The sequence below is a fragment of the Salvelinus namaycush genome, chromosome 9, assembly GCF_016432855.1.
Source record: "Salvelinus namaycush isolate Seneca chromosome 9, SaNama_1.0, whole genome shotgun sequence".
NCBI lineage: Eukaryota > Metazoa > Chordata > Actinopteri > Salmoniformes > Salmonidae > Salvelinus > Salvelinus namaycush.
The window spans coordinates 45417615-45441660 of record NC_052315.1 but is presented as its reverse complement, the minus strand read 5'-3'; the positions used below and the strand labels follow the sequence as shown (position 1 = coordinate 45441660).

General features: G+C 43.8%; 1 protein-coding gene across 1 annotated transcript in view; it reads left to right on the top strand.

Moving 5' to 3' along the window:
• The window catches only part of LOC120054130 (spondin-1-like), a 138466-nt gene that overhangs the window by 106311 nt on the left and 8109 nt on the right, over positions 1 to 24046 (top strand). The window contains exons 7-13 of the mRNA XM_039001543.1: positions 8775 to 8839; positions 10168 to 10369; positions 14505 to 14645; positions 15577 to 15652; positions 16237 to 16419; positions 17948 to 18118; positions 23792 to 23959. Of these exons, the coding sequence (XP_038857471.1) occupies positions 8775 to 8839; positions 10168 to 10369; positions 14505 to 14645; positions 15577 to 15652; positions 16237 to 16419; positions 17948 to 18118; positions 23792 to 23959 (1006 nt within the window). The remainder of the gene's footprint in view (positions 1 to 8774; positions 8840 to 10167; positions 10370 to 14504; positions 14646 to 15576; positions 15653 to 16236; positions 16420 to 17947; positions 18119 to 23791; positions 23960 to 24046) is intronic.

The window sequence follows — 24046 nt, the reverse complement described above, 5'->3', positions numbered from 1 at the left end:
TAGACTCTTACCTGTGTACATGGATGAACGCTTCTCCTCTCTCTGTCACGGATGCCATGTTTGCCTTTAGTTTGAAGATGTAGTCCGGACACAGGTGTTTTAAACAACAGCTTTCTGTGGTGTCTTTTCGACTCCTTCCGCATTTGCAAGCATACTCTGCTTCCACCGGGCATTGCACTGATTTCAAAACTCGGTCAACATCTTCCGTGACAACAATACTGTTGATTGCCGTTTCTTTCCCATCACTGTCTGGTTCAATTAAAAAGTTTTGAACTAAAACAGGGATTTCCTCATCGTCTGATTCATTTTCAGAGTCAGAGAGAGTCAGCATGGGACGATCGTCCTCCAGAAAGTAGTTCATCACAACTTTTCCCCGCTGATCTTCATCGATAGCGCCTGTTAAATTCTGGGCAGCAATGTTGAGAGCAGTAGCAACATTTTTGCAGTTCTCCATATCTTAAAGAACTCCACGGTAGCAAGGATTATCTACACATACTGAGCAGCTCATGTTATAAACAGAAGCATTCTGTCACGCCCTGGCCTTAGTATTCTTTGTTTTCTTTATTATTTTAGTTAGGTCAGGGTGTGACATGGGAAGTTTGTGTGTTTTGTCTAGTTTAGGGTGTGTGTATTGTTTAGGGGGTGTTGAATAGTGTATGGGGTTGTGTTCAGGAGAGAGTTCTAGGAAAGTCTATGGTTGCCTGGTTTGGTTCTCAATCAGAGACAGATGTCATTAATTGTCTCTGATTGGGAGCCATATTTAAGGCAGCCATAGGCTTTAGGTGATTGTGGGAGATTGTCTATGTGTAGTGTTTGTGTCAGCACTATCTGTATTTATAGCTTCACGGTCGTCAGTTTTGTTATTTTGTTAGTTCGTGTATAGTTGTTCGTTTCTTGTTTGTTTTCTCTCTTCTTATAATAAAGAAGATGTATTTTGCACACGCTGCGCCTTGGTCCAATCTCTCACAGCAAGACGATCGTGACAGAATCTCCCACCACACATGGATCAAGCAGCGTGAGCGGAACCAACAACAGCGGCAAAGTAACCAGGACTCGTGGACATGGGAGGATGTATTGGACGGCAAGGGTTGCTACACATGGGAGGAGATCCGAGCTGGAAGAGATCGCCTTCCATGGGAACAGCTGGAGGCGATTAGGAGAGCAGAGGCAACCGGAGAGAGGAACCGAAGATATGAGGGTACGCGACTAGCAAGGAAGCCTGTGAGTAAACCCCAAAAATTTATTGGGGGGCGGCTAAGAGGTAGTGGGCCGAGGGCAGGTAGGAGACCTGCGCCCACTTCCCAGGCTAACCGTGGAGAGCGGGAGTACGGGCAGACACCGTGTTACGCAGTAGAGCGCACGGTGTCTCCTGTACGTGTGCATAGCCCGGTGCGGGTTATTCCACCTCCCCGCACTGGCAGGGCTAGATTGAGTATTGAGCCGGATGTCATGAAGCCGGCCCTACATATCTGGCCACCAGTGCGTCTCCTCGGGCCGGTTTACATGGCACCAGCCTTACGCATGGTGTCCCCGGTTCGCCTACATAGCCCGGTGCGGGTTATTCCACCTCCCCGCACTGGTCGGGCGACGGGGAGCATTCAACCAGGTAAGGTTGGGCAGGCTCAATGCTCAAGGGAGCCAGTACGCCTGCACGGTCCGGTATTTCCGGCGCCACCTCCCCACTCCAGGCCAGTACCACCAGTGCCTACACCACGCACCAGGCTTCCAGTGCGTCTCCAGAGCCCTGTTCCTCCTCCACGCACTCTCCCTATGGTGCGTGTCTCCAGTCCAGTACCACCAGTTCCGGCACCACGCACTAAGCCTCCTGTGCGTCTCCAGAGCCCTGTACGCACTGTTCCTTCTCCCCGTACTCGCCCTGATGTGCGTGCCCTCAGCCCGGTACCACCAGTGCCGGTACCACGCACCAGGCCTATAGTACGCCTTGAGAGTCCAGTGTGCCCTGTTGTTGTTCCCCGCACTAGCCTGAAGGTGCATGTCCTTAGCCCGGTACCTCCAGTTCCGGCACCACGCACCAGGCCTACAGTGCGTCTCAGCCGGCCTGAACTGCCCGTCTGCCCAACGGCGCCTGAACTGCCCGTCTGCCCAACGGCGCCTGAACTGCACGTCTGCCCAACGGCGCCTGAACTGCCCGTCTGCCCTACGCCGTCTGAACTGTCCGTCTGCCAAGTGCCGCATGAGCTGCCCGTCTGTATTGAGCCTTCAAAGCCGCCCGTCTGCCATGAGCCTGCAAAGCCGCCCGTCTGCCATGAGCCTGCAAAGCCGCCCGCCAGACAGGAGCCGCTAGAGCCGTCCGCCAGACAGGATCAGCCAGCCTTCCGCCAGACAGGATCAGCCAGAGCCTTCCGCCAGACCGGATCAGCCAGAGCCTTCCGCCAGACCGGATCAGCCAGAGCCTTCCGCCAGACCGGATCAGCCAGAGCCATCAGCGAGCCATGACCAGCCAGAGCCGTCAGCGAGCCATGACCAGCCAGAGCCGTCAGCGAGCCATGACCAGCCAGAGCCGTCAGCGAGCCATGACCAGCTAGAGCCGTCATCCAGCCATGACCAGCCAGAGCCGTCATCCAGCCATGACCAGCCAGAGCCGTCATCCAGCCATGACCAGCCAGAGCCGTCATCCAGCCATGACCAGCCAGAGCCGTCATCCAGCCATGACCAGCCAGAGCCGTCATCCAGCCATGACCAGCCAGAGCCGTCATCCAGCCATGACCAGCCAGAGCCGTCATCCAGCCATGACCAGCCAGAGCCGTCATCCAGCCATGACCAGCCAGAGCCGTCATCCAGCCATGACCAGCCAGAGCCGTCATCCAGCCATGACCAGCCAGAGCCGTCATCCAGCCATGACCAGCCAGAGCCGTCATCCAGCCATGACCAGCCAGAGCCGTCATCCAGCCATGACCAGCCAGAGCCGTCATCCAGCCAGGATCCGCCAGAGCCGTCATCCAGCCAGGATCCGCCAGAGCCAGCCAGCCAGGATCCGCCAGAGCCAGCCAGCCAGGATCCGCCAGAGCCAGCCAGCCAGGATCCGCCAGCCAGCCAGGGTCAGCCAGCCAGTCCGGTGTTGTCCCTCAGTCCGGAGCTGCCCCTTATCCTGGTGCTGCCCCTTATCCTGGTGCTGCCCCTTATCCTGGTGCTGCCCCTTATCCTGGTGCTGCCCCTTATCCTGGTGCTGCCCCTTAGTCCGGTGCTGCCCCTTAGTCCGGTGCTGCCCCTTAGTCCGGTGCTGCCCCTTAGTCCGGTGCTGCCACTTAGTCCGGTGCTGCCCCTTAATCCAGTGGGGTTAATTTGGAGGGTGGCCATTTGGAGGAGGATACGAAAGCGGGTAGTGACTATGGTGGGGTGGGGACCACGACCAGCGCCAGAGCCGCCACCTTGGACAGACGCCCGCCCAGACCCTCCCCTAGACTTTATGCTGGTGCGTCCGGAGTTCGCACCTTGAGGGGGGGGTTATGTCACGCCCTGGCCTTAGTATTCTTTGTTTTCTTTATTATTTTAGTTAGGTCAGGGTGTGACATGGGAAGTTTGTGTGTTTTGTCTCGTTTAGGGTGTGTGTATTGTTTAGGGGGTGTTGAATAGTGTATGGGGTTGTGTTCAGGAGAGAGTTCTAGGAAAGTCTATGGTTGCCTGTTTTGGTTCTCAATCAGAGACAGATGTCATTAATTGTCTCTGATTGGGAGCCATATTTAAGGCAGCCATAGGCTTTAGGTGATTGTGGGAGATTGTCTATGTGTAGTGTTTGTGTCAGCACTATCTGTATTTATAGCTTCACGGTCGTCAGTTTTGTTATTTTGTTAGTTCGTGTATAGTTGTTCGTTTCTTGTTTGTTTTCTCTCTTCTTATAATAAAGAAGATGTATTTTGCACACGCTGCGCCTTGGTCCAATCTCTCACAGCAAGACGATCGTGACAATTCTACATGGCAGACCAATCCGAACTCGTCTCTCGGCATTTCCATCCCATCCATTCATTCAGACAATCATGGCTATTGGGAAAGTTCCTGCCTTTTTCCGTGGCTAAACCAGGTAGGCTCCTAATTTAACATTTTATTCGTATTTACAGATGGCATACAAGTGTGTTATTAGGGCACATGAAAGTTCACATGTTCCAGAAGGCATTTTGCCCAAAAAACAAATTTTGATAAAAAAATTGTATAACTGCATTCAAATGCGTCCCCTGTAAAGTAATGACGTGGGACATATGCCTAGCTTCCTGACACGGTCACATTTTTACTCCTGAACTTATTTAGGCTTGTTATAACAAAGGGGTTGAATATTTATTGATTCAAGACATTTCAACTTTAAAAAAGTATTAATTTGTTAAAATTCCAAAAAACATTATTCCACTTTGACATTATGGGGTTTTGTGTGTATGTATGCCAGTGACACAAAACCTCAATTTAATAATTTTAAATGTTGTCTGTAACACAACAAAATGTAGAAAAAGTAAAGGTGTGTGAATACTTTGAGGGCACTGTACAGTACATTATATAACAGGAGTTAATTTGCTTTATTTAAAATAGTAGGCCTACTGTATACATACATTGATATCTAATAATGTGCTTTGTTGTCTGCACCATGCACAGTATATAGTGTACTTCATTCCACACTGTTTGAACTAAGAGATTAAAAAGGTCCGCCACAAGGTTATGTGGGTAATTGTTTCCTGTAATGAGTGCATAATACACCCTCCGAACTGCACGGTTGCAGCACAACAGAAGACCACACCATCACCTCCCAGAGCCCAGTCTCATTCTCCAGACAGTCACCCAGAATTGCTTTTAAACTCCAATATGACAGCGTTTATTCTTTATTACACACTCTCCCAGAGGCTCCCAGCTCATTTAACATTATTACGATTTGACAATATTTCTTCCGCTGCCATGCAACAGATCCCTTGGCAAAGTCACTAGGTTTTGATTGTGCTCGGGCATCAGATGGGAGCGGCAATGGCGGAGGCAGAAGTATACTGGGTACGTTGGGTCCTCGGAGTGCCACACGCTGGCAAGACGGCTGAGTCAGGGGAGCTGCTCTGCCTGTCTGCCTCTGAGCATGATGTGATGGGGGAGAGCAGTGTGGTTATGGGGGCTTATTGCCCTGCCTCTCAGTTCCTCTCCGCTTGCAGGAGTGACTGGCCTGACTGGTACCTCACTGAAATCAAATCAATTACGGCCCAGACTTCTCTGTAGCTGGATATAGACAAACAGACGGGGCCATTTAGGGGATTCAAGAGGCTGGACAGGGCATCACATGAGGTCAGCCTAGGGTCAACATGACAAATAATTAAAATACAAACTTTTTAAGGTAAAAGATATGAGTGCCTTGATTCTGGGGAGGTAAGAGCAAAGATAAAAGTGAAGACAAAGGCTAAGATATATTCTTTGTCAGAGTGCTATTTATCAGAGAAACTTTAGGTAGGCTACTTACTACAAAAAAAAGTATGTTAAAAAAAACTAGCTACTGTTTAGCTTTCTATAAAAATGGCGACACGCTGTGTGTCATTGAGCTCACATTCAGCAATAATGAGTAAAAAGTAAAGGCTGTGTAAGGACTATTTTACCAAGAAGGAGAGTGAGTGCTGCATCAGATGACCTGGCCTCCACAATCCCCCGACCTCAACCAAATTGTGATGGTTTGACATGAGTCGGACCGCAGAGTGAAGGAAAAGCAGCCAACAAGTGCTCAGCATATGTGAGAACTCCTTCAAGACTGTTGGAAAAGCATTCCAGGTGAAGCTGGTTGAGAGAATGCCAAGAGTGTGCAAAGCTGTCATCAAGGCAAAGGGTGGCTATTTTAAGAGTCTCAAATATAAAATATATTTTGATTTGTTGGTTACTACATGATTCCATATGTGTTATTTCATAGTTTTGATGTCTTCACTATTATTCTACAAAGTAGAAAATAGTAAAAATAAAGAAAAACTCTTGAATGAGTAGGTGTTCTGAAACTTTTGACTGGTAGTGTAAGTATTTAGACTCTCTGCCATGAGACTCAAAATTGAGCTCCGGTGCATCCTGTTTCCATTGATCATCCTTGAGATGTTCCTAACTTGATTGGAGTCCACCCGTGGTAAATTCAATTGTTTGGACATGATTTGTAAAGGCACATACCTGTCTATATAAAGGCCCCACAGTTGACAGTGCATGTCAGAGCAGAAAACCAAGCCATGAGATCAAAGGAATTGTCCGTAGAGCTCTGAGACAGGATTGTGTCGAGCCACAGATCTGGGGAAGGGTACCGAAACATTTCTGCAGCATTGAAGGTCCGCAAAAACACAGTGGTCTCCATCATTCTTAAATGGAAGAGGTTTGGAACCACGAAGACTCTTCCTAGAGCTGGCTGCCTGGCCAAAGTAAGCAATCGGGGGAGAAAGGCCTTGGTCAGGGAGGTGACCAAGAACCCGATGGTCACTCTGACAAAGCTCCAGAGTTTCTCTGTGGAGAATAGAGAACGTTCCAGAAGGACAACCATCTCTGCAGCACTCCACCAATCAGGCCTTTATGGTAGAGTGGACAGACGGAAGCCACTCCTCAGTAAAAGGCACATAACAGCCTGCTTGGAGTTTGCCAAAAGGCACCTAAAGACTCTCAGACCGTGAGAAACCAGATTCTCTGGTCTCATGAAACCAAGATTGAACTCTTTGCCCTGAATGCCAAGCGTCACGTCTGGAGGAAACCTGGCACCGTCCCTATGGTGAAGCATGGTGGTGGCAGCATCATGGTGCGGGGATGTTTTTCAGAGGCAGGGACTGGGAAACTAGTCAGGATCAAGGCAAAGTTGAACAGAGCAAAATACAGAGAGATCCTTGATGAAAACCTGCTCCAGAGCACTCAGGACATCAGACTGGACCTCAGTCCAACAGGACAACGACCCTAAGCACACAGTCAAGACAACGCAGGAGTGGCTTCGGGACATGTCTCTGAATGTCCTTGAGTGGCCCAGCCAATTCTCAACGGAAACGTTGTTCATGAAATCGACCGTAGTTAAATCCAAACAGATTTGATAAATAGACCTGGTTGTGATTCAGTCTTCCCTACAGTCTTGTATGTAATTGAAGTGGTAATGTATATATGTTGAAGGAGAGAGAGTGTTATTACGGGGGGGAAAAGCCAGTGGGAGGCCGGAAGGATAATCTGAAAACAAATATTTATTTAATGGCTGCCAAATACAGTCAGCTCAAAGTATTGGGACACGGACTCCTTTTTTGTTGTTTTGGCTCTGTATAACAGCAATTTGGATTTGAAATTATACGATGATGATGAGGTTAAAGTGCAGACTGTCAGCTTTATTTGAGAGTATTTTCATTGATATCGCCTGGACCGTTTAGAAATTACAGCACTTTTTGTTCATGGTCCCCCCATTTTAGGGGACCAAAAGTATTGGGACAAATTTACTTTAAAGTAGTGAAAAGTTTAGTATTTGGTCCCTTATTCTTAGCAAATAATGATTACATCAAGCTTATAACTCTACAAACTTGTTGGATGCATTTGCTGCTTGTTTTGGTTGTGTTTCAGATTACTTTGTGCCCAATAGAAATTAATGGTAAATAATGTATTGTGTCATTTTGGAGTCACTTTTATCCTAAATATTAATAGAATATGTTTCTAAAACGTCTACATTAATGTGGATGCTCCCATGATTACAGATAACCTTGAATGAATCGTGAGTAATGATGAGTAAGAAAGTCACAAACTCACAAATATCATACCCCCCGAAAAATGCTAAAAATAACCTTCCCTGTTATGGTAATGGTGAGAGGTTAGTATGTCTTAGGGGTATGATATTTGTGCTTGTATTTCACAGCCGGTTTGGGTTTGCACCTCGCACCCTTTTTTCTGTCTCACTTCTTCTCGCCATCAGTCATCTTCCTCGCCCGGTCCTCCGACATGAATTCCATCTCTGTGTGGGACTTCAGGAAACTCAGTATCGATCCGCCAGCCGCTGCCATGCCACACGTCTGCTAGCTCCGAAGCCCTCGCTCGGCTACCGTTCGGTTCAATCACTGTTGAACTGGATTGGCTCATTTACTTTTTAGAACAAGATTGAAGCTTACAAATCTGTGTAGGGTGTGTGACAAACGATAGCCTGTGGTGTTCCCATCAATCTGCTCGTTGAGCTTATTTCTTTTCGGGAAAGTGATTTACAAAAGTAAACCTTCAATAGTGAACGTTAAAGCAATATGCTGGCTACTGTTGATAGTCTCAACAACAAAAAAGCTACAAGGAGACCCTGTAGCCATGTCAATATCTCTTTTCTCAAAATGACTTGTTTTCTATAGAAATCCACAAAGAGAAGGAGTGTGTGTGTGAAAGCATAATAGTAGGCAACACCACAGATCTCTACCACCCTGTTTTTCCTTTGTTTGATTTCAGACACCACACTGTCTCACAGAGCAGCAACAACCCCTGCTTAGTTATACATCAAAAGGGTCTGTTTGCTACTGGACCTTTTAATTTTTCAGCAGCAGGTGACAATGCTGCTATGTTAACACCCTGCTCCCCCAGACCGGCCAGCTTAGCTGAGCTACTGTGTGTGATTCACAAGTGGGATCCTCTTGTGGAAAAAACAGCCATTATAAAATAACAGACACATCTGGTCCCAAGATGCCCACTTTCACAGCTCTCAACTTTGGAAAGTGTTTTAGATTTCATACGAAAGAGAGGAATTAACCCTGTTGGGTGTCTTTCTGTGTTCTCCATGCAGTTTTCTCTAATTTGACCGAACTAATGTATCTTTCTCTCTCTGTGTTTGTCATCCACAGGGTGATGAAGTTCTGACTGTGATAAAAACCAAGGCGCAGTGGCCAGCATGGCAGCCCCTGAATGTGTGAGTACACTGTGATGTACAAGAGTACCCTCACTTTTCACAGGTTTGAAAATGTTAATTGTCTGTCTAAAAAACGGTGAAATTACTTGTAGAGATTATCATTTGATAATCATTAATTGAGAATTTAGATGAAAACAGAATTTCTCATAATTTTTTTAACTTCATCAGAAAACAGGCTGAGGAGATAATCACCCAGCATTAATTCAATAGCTACCTGCCTGGCCTGCGGGTGTTTTCTTTAAATTCATTAATGATTGTGTACATTTTTCATGAGGTATTTTGTTTGCAAAAGGAAGACTCCTGTTTTGATGAGAGATGTGTTTCCTCTGGGTGTTTCTGTGATTAGTGTTATTGACTGCCTCCAGTTCCAATATTTTAAGACGTTACATTTACCTATTTTAACATTAGCCAACCAATTAATCCGGGCAATTTTCTCTCTTTAGAAGAGGCTGTTTGGAGAAGTCATATACATGTGTTTTATGTAAAGGGGGGATCAGAACAACATAGATGTCTCAAAGGGAAGGAGATTGTTTAAAGAGATTGATGTGCTTGTGGAATAAGTTCTCTAAATAAGGCACAGCGAAGTGTAGGTTGTAGTCTCCATACTTGTTTAATCATCTCACAGGAACTGCTTGAATTAGATCAGTTGTATCTAACTGAGCAGTACTACACTCCCACGTCGTGTTATATTACAGAAATGTACAGAGTTTTGTTGTTTATCACCTAATTAACATGACAAGGAGGAATATTATATAAGTATCTCTTCACATGTCAGTAACTATTCAGATGTTACTGGCTGTTATTCTCCTCTTAGTATTTGTGTTGTGGAAATTAACACATAAATAGAGTCCCAAAAAGCACCCAGTTCCCTATATAGTGCACTACTTTTCACCAGGGCCTATAGGGCTCTGGTTAAAAGTAGTCCACTATATAGGGAATAGGGGGCCATTTGGGATAGAACCTGTCTATTTGCCTCCACGCACATTCACCAGCCTAAACATTTCCACCGTAACATCTATTTCATTCACACTTATTTATGTGTTCTAGTGATACAACATTATTCTCTCTAAGTTCTAAATAGAAACAAGTCATTATTTATTAATATGTTGAGCTGTTATGAACGGAATGTGTTATACGTTTTTGTTTGGACAGTATATAGCTCATTTAAACACTTAAAGCAGATAATTGGTGTGGTATGTGATGCATTAAAATGAAAACCAAGCTGGCTTCACCAGTCTTTAACATTATGTCATTGTGTGTTGATCAATCAGATCAATCTGCACATTGAGGAGCATACGATGCGTGTCTGTATCTGTTTGTCTATTCAGGCGGGCAGCTCCCTCGGCTGAGTTCTCAGTGGACCGTACGCGTCACCTCATGTCCTTTCTGAGCATGCTGGGGCCCAGCCCTGACTGGAACGTGGGGCTGTCTGCAGAGGACCTCTGCACCAAGGAGTGTGGCTGGGTCCAGAGGCTGGACCAAGACCTCATCCCTTGGGACGCAGGCACCGACAACGGGGTCACCTACGAGGTGAGGCCCTGGGGCCCCAGACATGGGGGTCAATATGTAGTAAATGGCTCTGGTTTCAGTTATCTAGTAAAAATATTTCTGCCATTCTAATTTACATAACCAGGCGTCTGTATTTTGCCATAAATCTGGAACGAAAGCTGTTGATCTACTTTCATTAATAGTGCAGGAGCGTTGCTTTTTTATTTTTTGTTTATAACTTATGAATATACAAATCATCCAACCTCGGCTGAAAAACGCATAAACAGATTCAGCGAAAAACACACTGCAAACATAAAACAGCACATCCACTGTGTTGTCGTTTTATTGAGGCGGACATATTTACCCAAGAGGCTGCCTCACTGACTAGTCTTGTGTCGCTACCCTGTAAATATGTACCCAACAAATCCTGCGCTGGAATTTATAGTTAATTTTCTGCTGGCTTGAAAAGATACTGGGAAAAGAAAAGGAAAGACACTGCCATCTATAGGCCAGAAAAGACACTGAAGATACAGTATATCCAATGCATACCCACACACACAGCATAATCATACACACTCTGTAAATAGCCTTTATACTTTCTATGCAAAGAAAGCGGATGAATCATGCATTCATATACCCCAGATGTGATTTAGTTATTTCGTTTTTGGCTCCACATGTTGGCTGCAGCACCAATTAATATATCAGCCAAAAATGAACTAAAACTAGATTCCCTGGAGTTAAAGTAGAAAGGGACTCAATTGCTTTTGTTTTTTTCTCTTCAACTGAAGTTACTGTTATGGAACGGCAGCATGAAAGGTGATTCACAAAGCACCAAGCAGGAAACAATGTCATAAATCACTCATAAAAGGAATATTACACAGCTGATCAATTATGCATATTAAGATCAAACACAGAAGCCCCTAACAGATGGCAGCTGAACATGACGAGGTGCTCGCTCTCAGCCCTGTGCCCATACTGTTTCACTAGCTCCCTTCCCTGTGCCCATACTACATATTACATTACATTTTAGTCATTTAGCAGACACTCTTATCCAGAGCGCATTCATCTTCACCCTAAAAGCACCAACATACAGTATTTCAACCCCTAAAAGCACCAACATACAGTATTTCAACCCCTAAAAGCACCAACATACAGTATTTCAACCCCTAAAAGCACCAACATACAGTATTTCAACCCCTAAAAGCACCAACATACAGTATTTCAACCCCTAAAAGCAACAACATACAGTATTTCAACCCCTAAAAGCAACAACATACAGTATTTCAACCCCTAAAAGCAACAACATACAGTATTTCAACCCCTAAAAGCAACAACAGGGGTCATTTTGGGATGTGATGAAAAAATACACTTTCTGTCAAACAGTAACCCTTTTTGATTTTATTAACCTTTTGTAGTAAATTCTTTAAATTCCCCATTATTCAAAATACACAGTTTTTTAAGTGTTTTGAAAATATATTTTGATACATCTCATCCATAGCCACTTGTTATGAATATTTGTCTGTTATTCAAAGTGTTGTGTTTCTGTGATACTGAGAGGCTAATAATTTGACGATTGAGCTAATCTGACACACCGGTATGACCTAAAATGGCCACAGATAAGGCCGATTTAGGCGATATGGGTGCCGGTGACATCAGACTTTTTGCTCTAGTTCAAATTTCATCTAAAAGATGAGACTCTCGGCTTGGTGTAGAGACATTGACTGGAACCTAAATATGTATTTACATTTTTGAGATATTTTTGAGTTAATCGGGGCTGCCACGCCCCCCAGAGGCCAAATCTGTGGTGGATCCATATCTATTTATTTTCAGGGTACATACTGTACCTCTGTACCAAATGTTGTGCTTTTATTGCAAAGTTTACTATTGATTCCGCATTTACATCTTAGGTGTGCTCAACTTGTATACAAAAGAGATATTTCAGGCGTTTTAAGACACTATACCCCGTGTTACAGTTACTGCCAGCCCTGTGCACATACTGCCCTGTGTTACACTTAAAAGTCCAATAAAGCCATTTTTTTAAATCTCAATATCAAATCATTTCTGGGTAACAATGAAGTACCTTAAAATGGTAAAAAATAAACAAAAATAGCTTCTTAGGAAAAGGCCATTTCTCAAGCAAGAGTTTGACTGTCTGGGAGAGGTCCAAGTGGGGAGTGGAAAACTGAAAATGTGCTGTTATTGGCAGAGAGGTTTGAAACTCTTTCTTATTGTTCTTAACTAATTTACTGCTAGGTGATGTCACCATGGAAGACCAAAACTCCATCAAACCAAAACAGGCAGAACTATTTTCAAGTCTTTTCAACCCACTCTTGCACTAAAAGGGCATGATCAGTTTTCACAATTGTACAGTATTATTAGTGTGGATGGATATATATATATATTTTGCAGGTTTTCCTACTTACAAAGCATGTAGAGGTCTGTAATGTTTATCATAGGTACACTTCAACTGTGAGAGATGGAATCTAAAACAAAAATCCAGAAAATCACATTGTATGATTTTTAAGTAATTAATTTGCATTTTATTGCATGACATAAGTATTTGATCACCTACTAACCAGTAATAATTCCGGCTCTCACAGACCTGTTATTTTTTATTTAAGAAGCTCTCCTGTTCTCCACTCATTAACTGTATTAACTGCACCTGTTTGAACTCGTTACCTGTATAAAAGACACCTGTCCACACACTCAAACAGACTCCAACCTCTCCACAATGGCCAAGACCAGAGAGCTGTGTAAGGACAGTAGGGATAAAATTGTAGACCTGCACAAGGCTGGGATGGGCTACAGGACAATAGGCAAGCAGCTTGGTGAGAAGGCAACAACTGTTGGCGCAATTATTAGAAAATGGAAGAAGTTCAAGATGACGGTCAATCACCCTCGGTCTGGGGCTCCATGCAAGATCTCACCTCGTGGGACATCAATGATCATGAGGAAGGTGAGGGATCAGCCCAGAACTACACGGCAGGATCTGGTCAATGACCTGAAGAGAGCTGGGACCACAGTCTCAAAGAAAACCATTAGTAACACACTACGCCGTCATGGATTAAAATCCTGCAGCGCATGCAATGTCCCCCTGCTCAAGCCAGCGCATGTCCAGGCCCGTCTGAAGTTTGCCAATGACCATCTGGATGATCCAGAGGAGGAATGGGAGAAGGTCATGTGGTCTGATGAGACAAAAATAGAGCTTTTTGGTCTAAACTCCACTCGCTGTGTTTGGAGGAAGAAGAAGGATGAGTACAACCCCAAGAACACCATCCCAACCGTCAAGCATGGAGGTGGAAACATCATTCTTTGGGGATGCTTTTCTGCAAAGGGGACAGGACGACTGCACTGTATTGAGGGGAGGATGGATGGGGCCATGTATCGCGAGATCTTGGCCAACAACCTCCTTCCCTCAGTAAGAGCATTGAAGATGGGTCTTCCAGCATGACAACGACCCAAAACACACAGCCAGGGCAACTAAGCAGTGGCTCCGTAAGACGCATCTCAAGGTCCTGGAGTGGCCTAGCCAGTCTCCAGACCTGAACCCAATAGAAAATCTTTGGAGGGAGCTGAAAGTCCGTATTGCCCAGCGACAGCCCCGAAACCTGAAGGATCTGGAGAAGGTCTGTATGGAGGAGTGGGCCAAAATCCCTGCTGCAGTGTGTGCAAACCTGGTCAAGAACTACAGGAAACGTATGATCTCTGTAATTGCAAACAAAGGTTTCTGTACCAAATATTAAGTTCTGCTTTTCTGATGTATCAAATACTTATGTCATGCAATAAAATGCAAATTAATTACTTAAAAATCATACAATGTGATTTTTGTTTTAGATTCCGTCTCTTACAGTTGAAGTGTACCTATGATAAAAAATTACAGACCTCTACATGCTTTGTAAGTAGGAAAATTTGCAAAATCGGCAGTGTATCAAATACTTTTTCTCCCCACTGTATATACACACATATTTACACAGTTTTAACACAGGAAATCATATTTTTGACTGCACTGGGCCTTTAATACCAACTCTGCACCTATACTAACTCCTATTAGAATTACTGTTAGCACTGTTGTACTAACTCCACTTCCGTGGACCTATATTACCCTGTCTTACACTTACTCCTAGCCCAATGTCCATATTGTGTCACTCATATGCCACCCTGTCTCGTACCATTCCAGTCTCCCAACAAGCCTACGATACCCCAGGAGAGGATCCGGCCCCTGACCAGCCTGGACCACCCCCAGAGTCCCTTCTACGACACTGAGGGAGGCCCTATCACAGCCTTGGCCCGGGTGGTGGTGGAAAGGATAGCCAGAAAGGTACCTTCAGCACCTGGCTCATTCATTCCGCTATCTTTGTCTGTGTCTGCTCCCTCTCTCTGAAGAGATGTGAATGTCCATGCAATATAACTCTCCTCACAGTCACTATACATGTAATGTTGCCTTGGATACATAGCTCTTTGAATGGGCTGTAGACTGACCAGGTGAATCGAGGTGGAAGCTATGATCCCTTATTGATGTAACTTGTTAAATCCACTTCAATCAGTGTAGTTGAAGGGGAGGAGACCGGTTAAAGAAGGATTTTTAAGCCTCTAGACAATTGAGACATGATTTGTGTATGTGTGCCATTCAAAGGGTGAATGGGCAAGACAAAAGATTTAAGTGCCTTTGAACGGCGTATGGTCGTAGGTGCCAGGAGCACCGGTTTGAGTGTGTCAAGAACTGCAACGCTGTTTCACGCTCAACAGTTTCCCGTGTGTATCAAGAATGGTCCACCACCCAAAGGACATCCAGGCAACTTGACACAACTGTGGGAAGCATTGGAGTCAATACGGGCCAGCATCCCTGTGAAACGCTTTCGACACCTTGTACAGCCCGTGCCCCAACGACTTGAGGCTGTTCTCAGAGCAAAAGGAGGTGCAACTCAGTATTAAGAAGGTGTTCCTAATGTTTTGTACACTCAGCGTATATTGCCATAGTGATCATAGCAAGTCTTTGGAAAACACATAGAAAAATGACAATGTGTTTGTCTCCTGACAATTGAAGCAAAGAATTCAAAAAAAAAGTCTATCTTTTAAACCGACAACCAGATGTCATATTGACCGAACCTCCATTTTACAGAAGATTGCCAAGAAAATAAATTACACATATTCGGGTGTTTACCCTTGTCTCCGATGAGAATGTGATATTAAATGGTAAATTGAGAATCTTATCAGTGTTTGTGATGTTGAATCATGTTTCTTGTCCACAGGGAGAGCAGTGCAATATTGTCCCGGACACTGTGGACGATATCGTGGCAGATATTGGCCAGGAGGAGAAGGAGGAAGGTGTGGAAGCACTTTATCTCAACCAATTTGGGATGTTCAATTTAAAAGCCACACACTCTAGCTGCTGGACTTGCTTTGCCTGAATCCATGTTTAAACTTCCAGATGTCTGTCTGCTGAACACCATCAACACAGCAAGCAGGAGAAATTAACCTGTGGAGTTTTTGTTTCTAGCCACACTCTGCAATTAATGTCCAATTCTACCTTTGAACCGGGTTCTCTCTAACCTCTTTCTGTTGAGGGCAACACTGTCTGTTTCCTTAACAGGAAGGTCTCTAGTACATTACAATACACGTACTGTACAGTAACTATACACTGTGGTTAGAGCAAGACCTGAACTGTATGAACTTGCATTGACTTTTTTAGGCAGTTAGGCACATTAGTCCATACCTATACAGCACCAGCACATTCTAAAGCAGTGAAAATATAGGGTTATAAGCAAGAAAATAGAGTTTGAATACCCCCATTTACATGATCTCATTAGAATATGTCAAGATAGTGACATTTAACCAATGCAGTTATTGTCACCCAAGCTGACCAAGATGACTTGTCAATGCATTGTCTGATAGAGTATTTCTTCCTCCAGATGACACTCCAGAGACGTGCATCTACTCCAACTGGTCTCCGTGGTCAGCCTGCAGCTCAGCCAGCTGTGACAAGGGCCGGAGGATGAGACAGAGGATGCTGAAGGCCCAGCTGGACCTCGGTGTTCCCTGCCCTCACACCCAGGACTTCAAGCCCTGCATGGGGCCTGGCTGCAGCGAGGAGGGTGAGGACTAAGGACAGTGTCATAGGCCTGTTTCTCATTTAGCGCTAATGCATGCACTTCAATAGCACCGTTCAATCACTGGTATGAGTCAGCTGACAAAGTCGCCTCAGCTTAGACATGAATACAGTTGTTTGCCTGCCTGATAAATTGGGTGAAACGTGAAACGTCTGAATTTGTGAGAATTGAAATCCAACAGTTTTGTCTTTCTCAGAACATGTTGTTCCATCTCCAATGGCTGTAAAATAGCTTCCAAAAATTGGGAAAAGACAGTGAATTATATGTTATTGTTTAAAAGAAAGCAGGTCATAAAGAAGAGGTTGTTGGCTAAAGGTTTGTCTGCTGCTCTGCAGGCTGAGCTGGTGACCCCTGTGTAATCGTGTACATGTCATATTGACTAAAGACAGTCAGCATATCCATGTATGAGAACAGGGATTAGGGTTGAAATGGTGTCACGCTCCTCCAATTTACTAGCCAAGCACGAGAAAATACATTGTTGCCATTGTTTTCCCTTTCCCGGTTTACATGCTACGTATGATGCACAATTAATACCGTTTTGTTGTTTGCATTCAAATACAACATGTAAAGATGGGACTTTGGAGTTTCATCAAGTCCCACAACCAGGTAAAGATCCAAAGACAAGAATATGATATTCCACAAAAGCTTCTTCTTCCAGTACACAAGACAGATCTGAAAGCTGTTCTATTCAGTCAGATTGACATCAACTTTGTTTCTCAGGAACTAACTGGTCCTTTGTCCAATTCTCATCAAAGTTGTCAGTTTAGTCCACTATGCCAAAAGGCACATGATCAGTCATGCAGAGGTGTTTGTCATTCCTCCCTTTATCTCTACTCGTGCCCCAAATCTCAGCTTTGTCAGGGCTTGATAAGTGTGTTTGAATTGTTCAAGGCTATTGTTTCCCTCCAACACACACTATCGATTAATAGGACCGGCAGCGTATGCTTTTCTTCCTGCACGTCACTCCTTTCCTTTCTTGTATCGCTCCGTTAACGTCCGTGGTTGATTGATATTCCTGAAGCTGGACGTGGCCCCTGGGGGCCTCATCAGGGCCACATTTATTTACAGCTCTTATTAATGATCCACTTAGTTCTGCTTTATTAAGCTACACTCACAGCTGCTTCCAATCCGCAGGCAGGCAGATGGACCAGACGAAAGAGAAATCTATGGAAAGTTCCCCAAAGTATATCCATCCTCTATGGAAAAAAAATCTATTTACATGCTCTGTTCCCAGATAATTGGAGAGAGCAGAGTAAGATTAGGTAGGACTAAATCAATTATTTTAGGGTGTGTTACTTGTTACCACAAGAAGGTGCAGGTGTAATTCAGAGGTGTCAGCTAGTATTAATGAAATGAATGGACAGAGCTGTTGCATGTATGGCATGTTAATTACCCTGCTCGTTTTCTCTAGCCTGGTTAAACCAGACTGAACCCTGCACTCACCATTACACAATGGTGACCACAGCCTCCAGTGTGGTTTAACCAGGCTTTGTCTTTGCCTCGTCATTCCCAGAAGCGTCTACCTGTATGATGTCAGAGTGGATCAACTGGTCTCCGTGCAGTGTGTCCTGTGGGATGGGGATGAGGTCTCGGGAGCGCTACATCAAACAGTTCCCGGAAGATGGATCCATCTGCTCTCTGAACACTGAGGAGACGGAGAAGTGTGTGGTCAACGATGACTGCTGTGAGTCTCACTGAAACATGGGGGTACTAGTTGCTCTGAGTCTTTGTGACATTAGGATCATATTGTGGGTTCAGGTCTTCTGTGTTAAAGCTAGAATCCTTAGTTGTTACATCATTTAGTGGTTAGAGTGTTGGGCCAGTAACCGAAAGGTTGCTGGATCGAATCCCCGAGCTGACAAGGTAAAAATCTGTCGTTCTTCCCCTGAGCAAGGCAGTTAACCCACCGCCCCCGGGGCGCCGAATACGTGGATGTCGATTAAGGCAGCCCCTTGCACCTCTCTGATTCAGAGAGGTTGGGTTAAATGTGGAAGACACATTTCAGTTGAATGCATTCAGTTGTACAACTGACCAGGTATCCCCCTTTCCCATTTTTGTACTTATAATTCATGATATACTGTATACACATTGATTCTGTAAGAATATAACTTATTTCCAGGATTGGGTAGGTTACTTTCTAAATGTAATCCGTTTGCTAGTTACCTGTCCAAAATTGTAATCAGTAACATAACTTTTGGATTACCCAAACTCAGTATCGTAATCTGATTACATTCAGTTACTTTTAGATTACTTCCCTCTTAAGAGGCATTAGAAGAAGACACATGTATGTTACCAATTGAACCACATCTATTGCAGGATAAATCTATGTTAAAGTTTACATAGCTGGCCATATATGGATGTTCATTTTACTTTATTTGTTGGTTATGTAGACTTCTTGTAACCCACCGCTTTCTACTACATACAATAATAGGAATAAATTATATCTTTACATTAATATATATAATTTATAAATAAAAATGTATGTAGCAACTACAGATTGCCCCTTTTAAGTCTATCAAAAGTGTGCGAGTTTGAGCATGTGTCCATTAGGTTTATGGATTTTTTTGTTTTATCAGCATGAATTAGATTGAGCAATAAAGCCCCACTTTTATTCCATATGCTGGGATCCACACTATGCAGCTGTTGCAAGAGCGCATTTTTCACCGGCTGTCCACTGGTTTAAATTTTTTTTATTGAGTTTCTTTTATTTTTACAGGGACAGTGCACATTAATCAACGTTTCAGTAAAAGTGCCGGTTTTAGCCAGCCGGCTAATTTTCAACCGCAGTCCCTGGGCAGGTTATTAAAAACAATTACAATATAGACAATCATTGAGCAGTGAGCACACACAGAGCAACATAGAACAAGCAAGACATAGCATACAGAGCAACATAGGAGAAACAAGACGTAGCATACAGACAGAGCAACATAGGACAAGCAAGACATAGCATACACACAGAGCAACATAGAACAAGCAAGACATAGCATACAGAGAAACAAGACATAGCATACAGACAGAGCAACATAGGACAAGCAAGACATAGCATACACACCGAGCAACATAGAACAAGCAAGACATAGCATACAGAGCAACATAGGAGAAACAAGACATAGCATACAGACAGAGCAACATAGAACAAAAAGCAGCAAGACAAACTCCATAAAAGCAACAAAGTGTTTCCACACCTCACAAGCTACAGACAACAGACAACATGGAAAGCGGTAATACACAGCTAGGGATTATGTTCACAAATCTGATTGACCTTTAGCCATGTCTTCATGCATTTTGTGAAAGTGTGATATGTGGTGCAGTTATGTGTGTCTGATGGCAGTGTATTCCAGACATGGGAAGCTCTCACAGAGAAAGCGGATTTACTAAAGGTGCTTTTCCTTAAGGGAACTATACAGTCACCTCTCATGGCAGACCTTGTGGATCTGCTGCCATATGTTTGGGTTTTCTGTTTAACAAAAATACTGAGTGGATGGGGAGCCAGGCCATTTAGGATCTTGAATACAAGACATGCGTCGTTGTATTGCACAAGATTTTCCCAACTCAGGAGCTCATGCTTTCTGAGAAAATAACAGTGATGATGGCTATTGGGCTTCCTATCACTCACTTTGAGAGCCTGTCTATAGACAGATTGAATAGGTTTTAATGTTGTACAGCAAGCTTGGGCCCAACTAGTCAAGCAGTATGTTAAGTGGGGGAGTATCATAGATTTGAAGTACAGTTTTGCTACCTCTGTAGTCAAACAATTTTGTATAAATCGGAAATTAGCTAGGTTGAATTTGGTTATCTGAATTACCTTTTTCACATGCTTTTTAAAAGAGAGGTTGGAATCAAGTATGATGCCAAGGTACTTAAAATCAGATACCACCTGGAGCTTCTCCCCTGACACATAGACATCTGGCTCAGTAGCATCTGTTGCCCTCTTTGTGAAGAACATGCAAACAGTTTTTTTCACATTGAGATGCAAACACGAGTCACTGAGCCACTTTGTAACCTGGACCATTACAGTAGTGAGTTCTTGTGCAGCTTGTTGTTTGCTCTTTGCATGCACATATATCACTGTATCATCTGCATACATTTGAACTTCAGACCCAGTACAGACAGAAGGCAGATCATTAATGTACATGCTGAACAGGAGGGGCCCCAGTATTGACCCTTGGGGCACGCCAACATCATAGGTAAGAGTGGGCGACAGCTCATTGCTCACTCTGACACACTGAGTTCTGCCTTCAAGGTATGATTTCATCCATCTCAAGGCATCGGGGGGAAAAGTTGAACTTGGACAATTTTGTGATGAGAATCTCATGGTTAACAGTATCAAAAGCCTTCCTTTGGTCCAGAAACACAGCCCCAACAATGCCCCCTTTGTCCATCTTGGACTTCACATTTTCCTGAAGAAAGCAGTTGGCAGTTTCTGTGGAGTGTTTCGCTCTGAAGCCAAACTGCATGGAGTGTAATGTGAAGGGGCTGTTGTTGAGGTGGGCAATCAGTTGTAGCTAAATGAGAGAGCAGCAGTGTGATTCACATCAATGCGCTATGTAGATATCAGTGGAGGCTCCTCAGAGGAAGAAGGGTAGGACCATCCTCCTCAGTGAATTTCTTTTTTTAAAAATGGTAAAACATTGAAAAACTAGACTAAATATATTCATGTCACCAAATAATTAATTAAAACACACTGATTTGCAATGAAGGTCTACAGTAGCCTCAAAAGCACTCTGTAGAGATAGCACCATGGTGTAGCTGGAGGACAGGTAGCTTCCGTCCTCCTCTTGGTGCACTGACTTCAATACAAAACCTAGGAGGCTCTTGGTTCTCACCCCCTTCCATAGACTTACACAGTAATTATGACAACTTCTAGAGGACGTCCTCCAACCTCAGAGCTCTTGCAGAATGAACTGTTGCCCATCCAATCAAAGGATCAGAGAATGAAAGCATAAGCTACAGCTAGCTAGCACTGCAGTGCATAAAATGTGGTGAATGTGGTGAGTAGTTGACTCGAAGGAGAAAGACAATAGTTGAATAGTTTTCAACAAATTAATTTCTTCATAAATGACAGAGAAGCAAAAGAAAGAGTGTCATTTCTTTAGCTAGCAAATGTAGCTGGCTATTTTAGTTACTCAAATGCCTGGCTCAAACAGAGGGATGCTATGTTAGCTAGCTGGCTATGACTATCCAACACAACACTGAAACTCTTCCAAGTCAAGGTAAGCTTTTGGTTTTATTAAATAATTGCCAAAAGGGGCCCGCCGGTGTAACTGCTTACTGACTATACACTGTAACATTACTGATTTTAGCTGGTTTACTAACGCATTAGTTCTATTAGCTATGTTGACTAGGATGTTAATTTAGCTAATATGGGAACAACGATGTAGGCTGTGTGCAGTGATTATGACATGGTTTGGCTTGGAAAGGTTTTTTGTCCTGGTCACATACAGCTGATGTGTTGTTCATTGAAGTCCACAAACAAAGGGAAAAGGTGAGAGTGCATAGATTCTAGAATGAATACAGCGTGGCTGCTATGATCAAGGGTGTATTCATTCCGCCGATTCTGTTAAAACTTTTCTTAAGCGAAAGCAAACAAAGCAGGGATAAAAATACCTGAATTTGTCCAATAGAAACTCTCTTTTGTAACTGTTGGACTACTGATTATACCCTAGATAAACTAGATGCAGGCAAGAGTGTGCAAGGCGGTATTGAAAGTGTCACTGTCTGTCATCTCAAATTTCTCTCTCGACCTGTGTGCTCCTACATTGTAAACTTTCATTCATAGGCTAATTTGTAGCAACCTCATGATGGGTTAAGGGAAAATTTGAGTATCATGTAGTAGCCTAAACCTATCGATGTTACATTGAGCTGGGTGAATGGAATATGAATGACAAACATCCAACATGCTGTAATAGAAATAAGGCCATGCTCATGAAAAAAGAATTTCCTCCCTCATCATAAACGACACTGACCGCCACTGGTATATATCAATAATAAGTTATATCCGTATCGCCGTAGACTACACCACTGCTGTCATCCTTACCTCCAAGCGTTTATTCAAGTTGGATACTCTTTGGATGTCGACAGCAGTCGCACCATTGGAAGACATAGATTGGACTGTAGCCTACAAAAGCCTATTCCTGCTCTTCTCCCGCAATCCATCAAACACATTTGGTGTGTCAACATAGTGGTCTCTGACTTGTGGTCTGACTCGCTCAGGTGGAACAAACTTGAACTTGCACCTTTTTTCAATGCTGATTTGAATGTCATTGAGAAAACAGAAGTGTCAAAGTATTTTTTTCTGCAAACATCCTTTCTGAATTTAAAAGTAATCCTCAAAGTAATCATCTAGTTTTTCAAAGTATCTGTAATCTGATTACAATATTTTAGTTGTAAGAGATTACAGTATTCGTTTTTGTAATCCCTTACATGTAATGGATTACATGTAATCCATTACTCCCCAATCCTGCTTATTTGTCTCATGAGTTTAGCTCAACTGTCATACCCCATCAGAACCCAAAATAGAAGCTAGTTTTACTCCAATGTTTGTAAACAACGTAACTGTAAACAAACACTGAATAGCCTAAAAACATGCTTAAAGCTATAATTTTTATATAATGGATGGTCAGTCCATATATACTGTGTCTGTCTATCAACTTGAGAGTGGTTACATTTCTCCAGGCCCACCCTCAGCCTTTTACCAAAACAGAGGCGGGGTGTTCATTTGTTTTTGTTTCAACGTAGGATTGTAGCTTTAAAGACTACGATATGATGTTTAGTCTATAATATGATGGCGTGATGATGTATAGTCAAAGTAATCTAGAACAGGACATGAAAACAACCACAAATCCTATGTTGAAAATCTTCAAACTATGCGTAAGATATACCTGCGCATAATCATGTGGGCCGGCATTCTAACAGTTTCCAACATGATCTTTTTTACTGTTGCCTAGGTTTTAACTCGGCCCTATTTGTATGAACCTGATCCTTTATCACCATATGCACCTCTGTGATGAATGGTTAGTGCCCTTTGTATAGCCATGTGCATAATGGTCATGTGAGGTGAAATGTGTCAATATTTTTGGGATGTGAGCACTCACTCCGTTTGACCTGATAAAGATCCGTGTGAATCGAAACATTGTCAATAAAGGTGGTAATAGTGAGCATATTCAGTGTGCGGGCATTTCTGTTCTTTTGAGGTATACTTCCTTTGACCAGCTGCTATATGCCAACAGGCTTATTCAGTCAGTGTGTTAATGAAACCAAGTTTCTCAAGTAATGTTAATAACAGTAATCGCAAGCTGCCATAACAAAGAACCATCTCATTGTATGAGCGTTTATCTGTCCCTGTCCCTTCCATTAGCCCCCAGTAGCTGTGTGGTGACGGAGTGGGGTGAGTGGGATCCCTGCAGCACCACCTGTGGGCTGGGCATGAAGCGGCGTGAGCGCATGGTGAAGATGCCCCCCTCGGATGGTTCCATGTGCAAAGTGGAGGTGGCAGAGGTGGAGAAATGCATGATGCCCGAGTGCCGTGAGTAACGCCCCTCCACACCCACTCAACACCTGCCTCATCCCCCAGGTCCCGGGCTGCAGGCCAGAGACACTACATCTTAAAGCA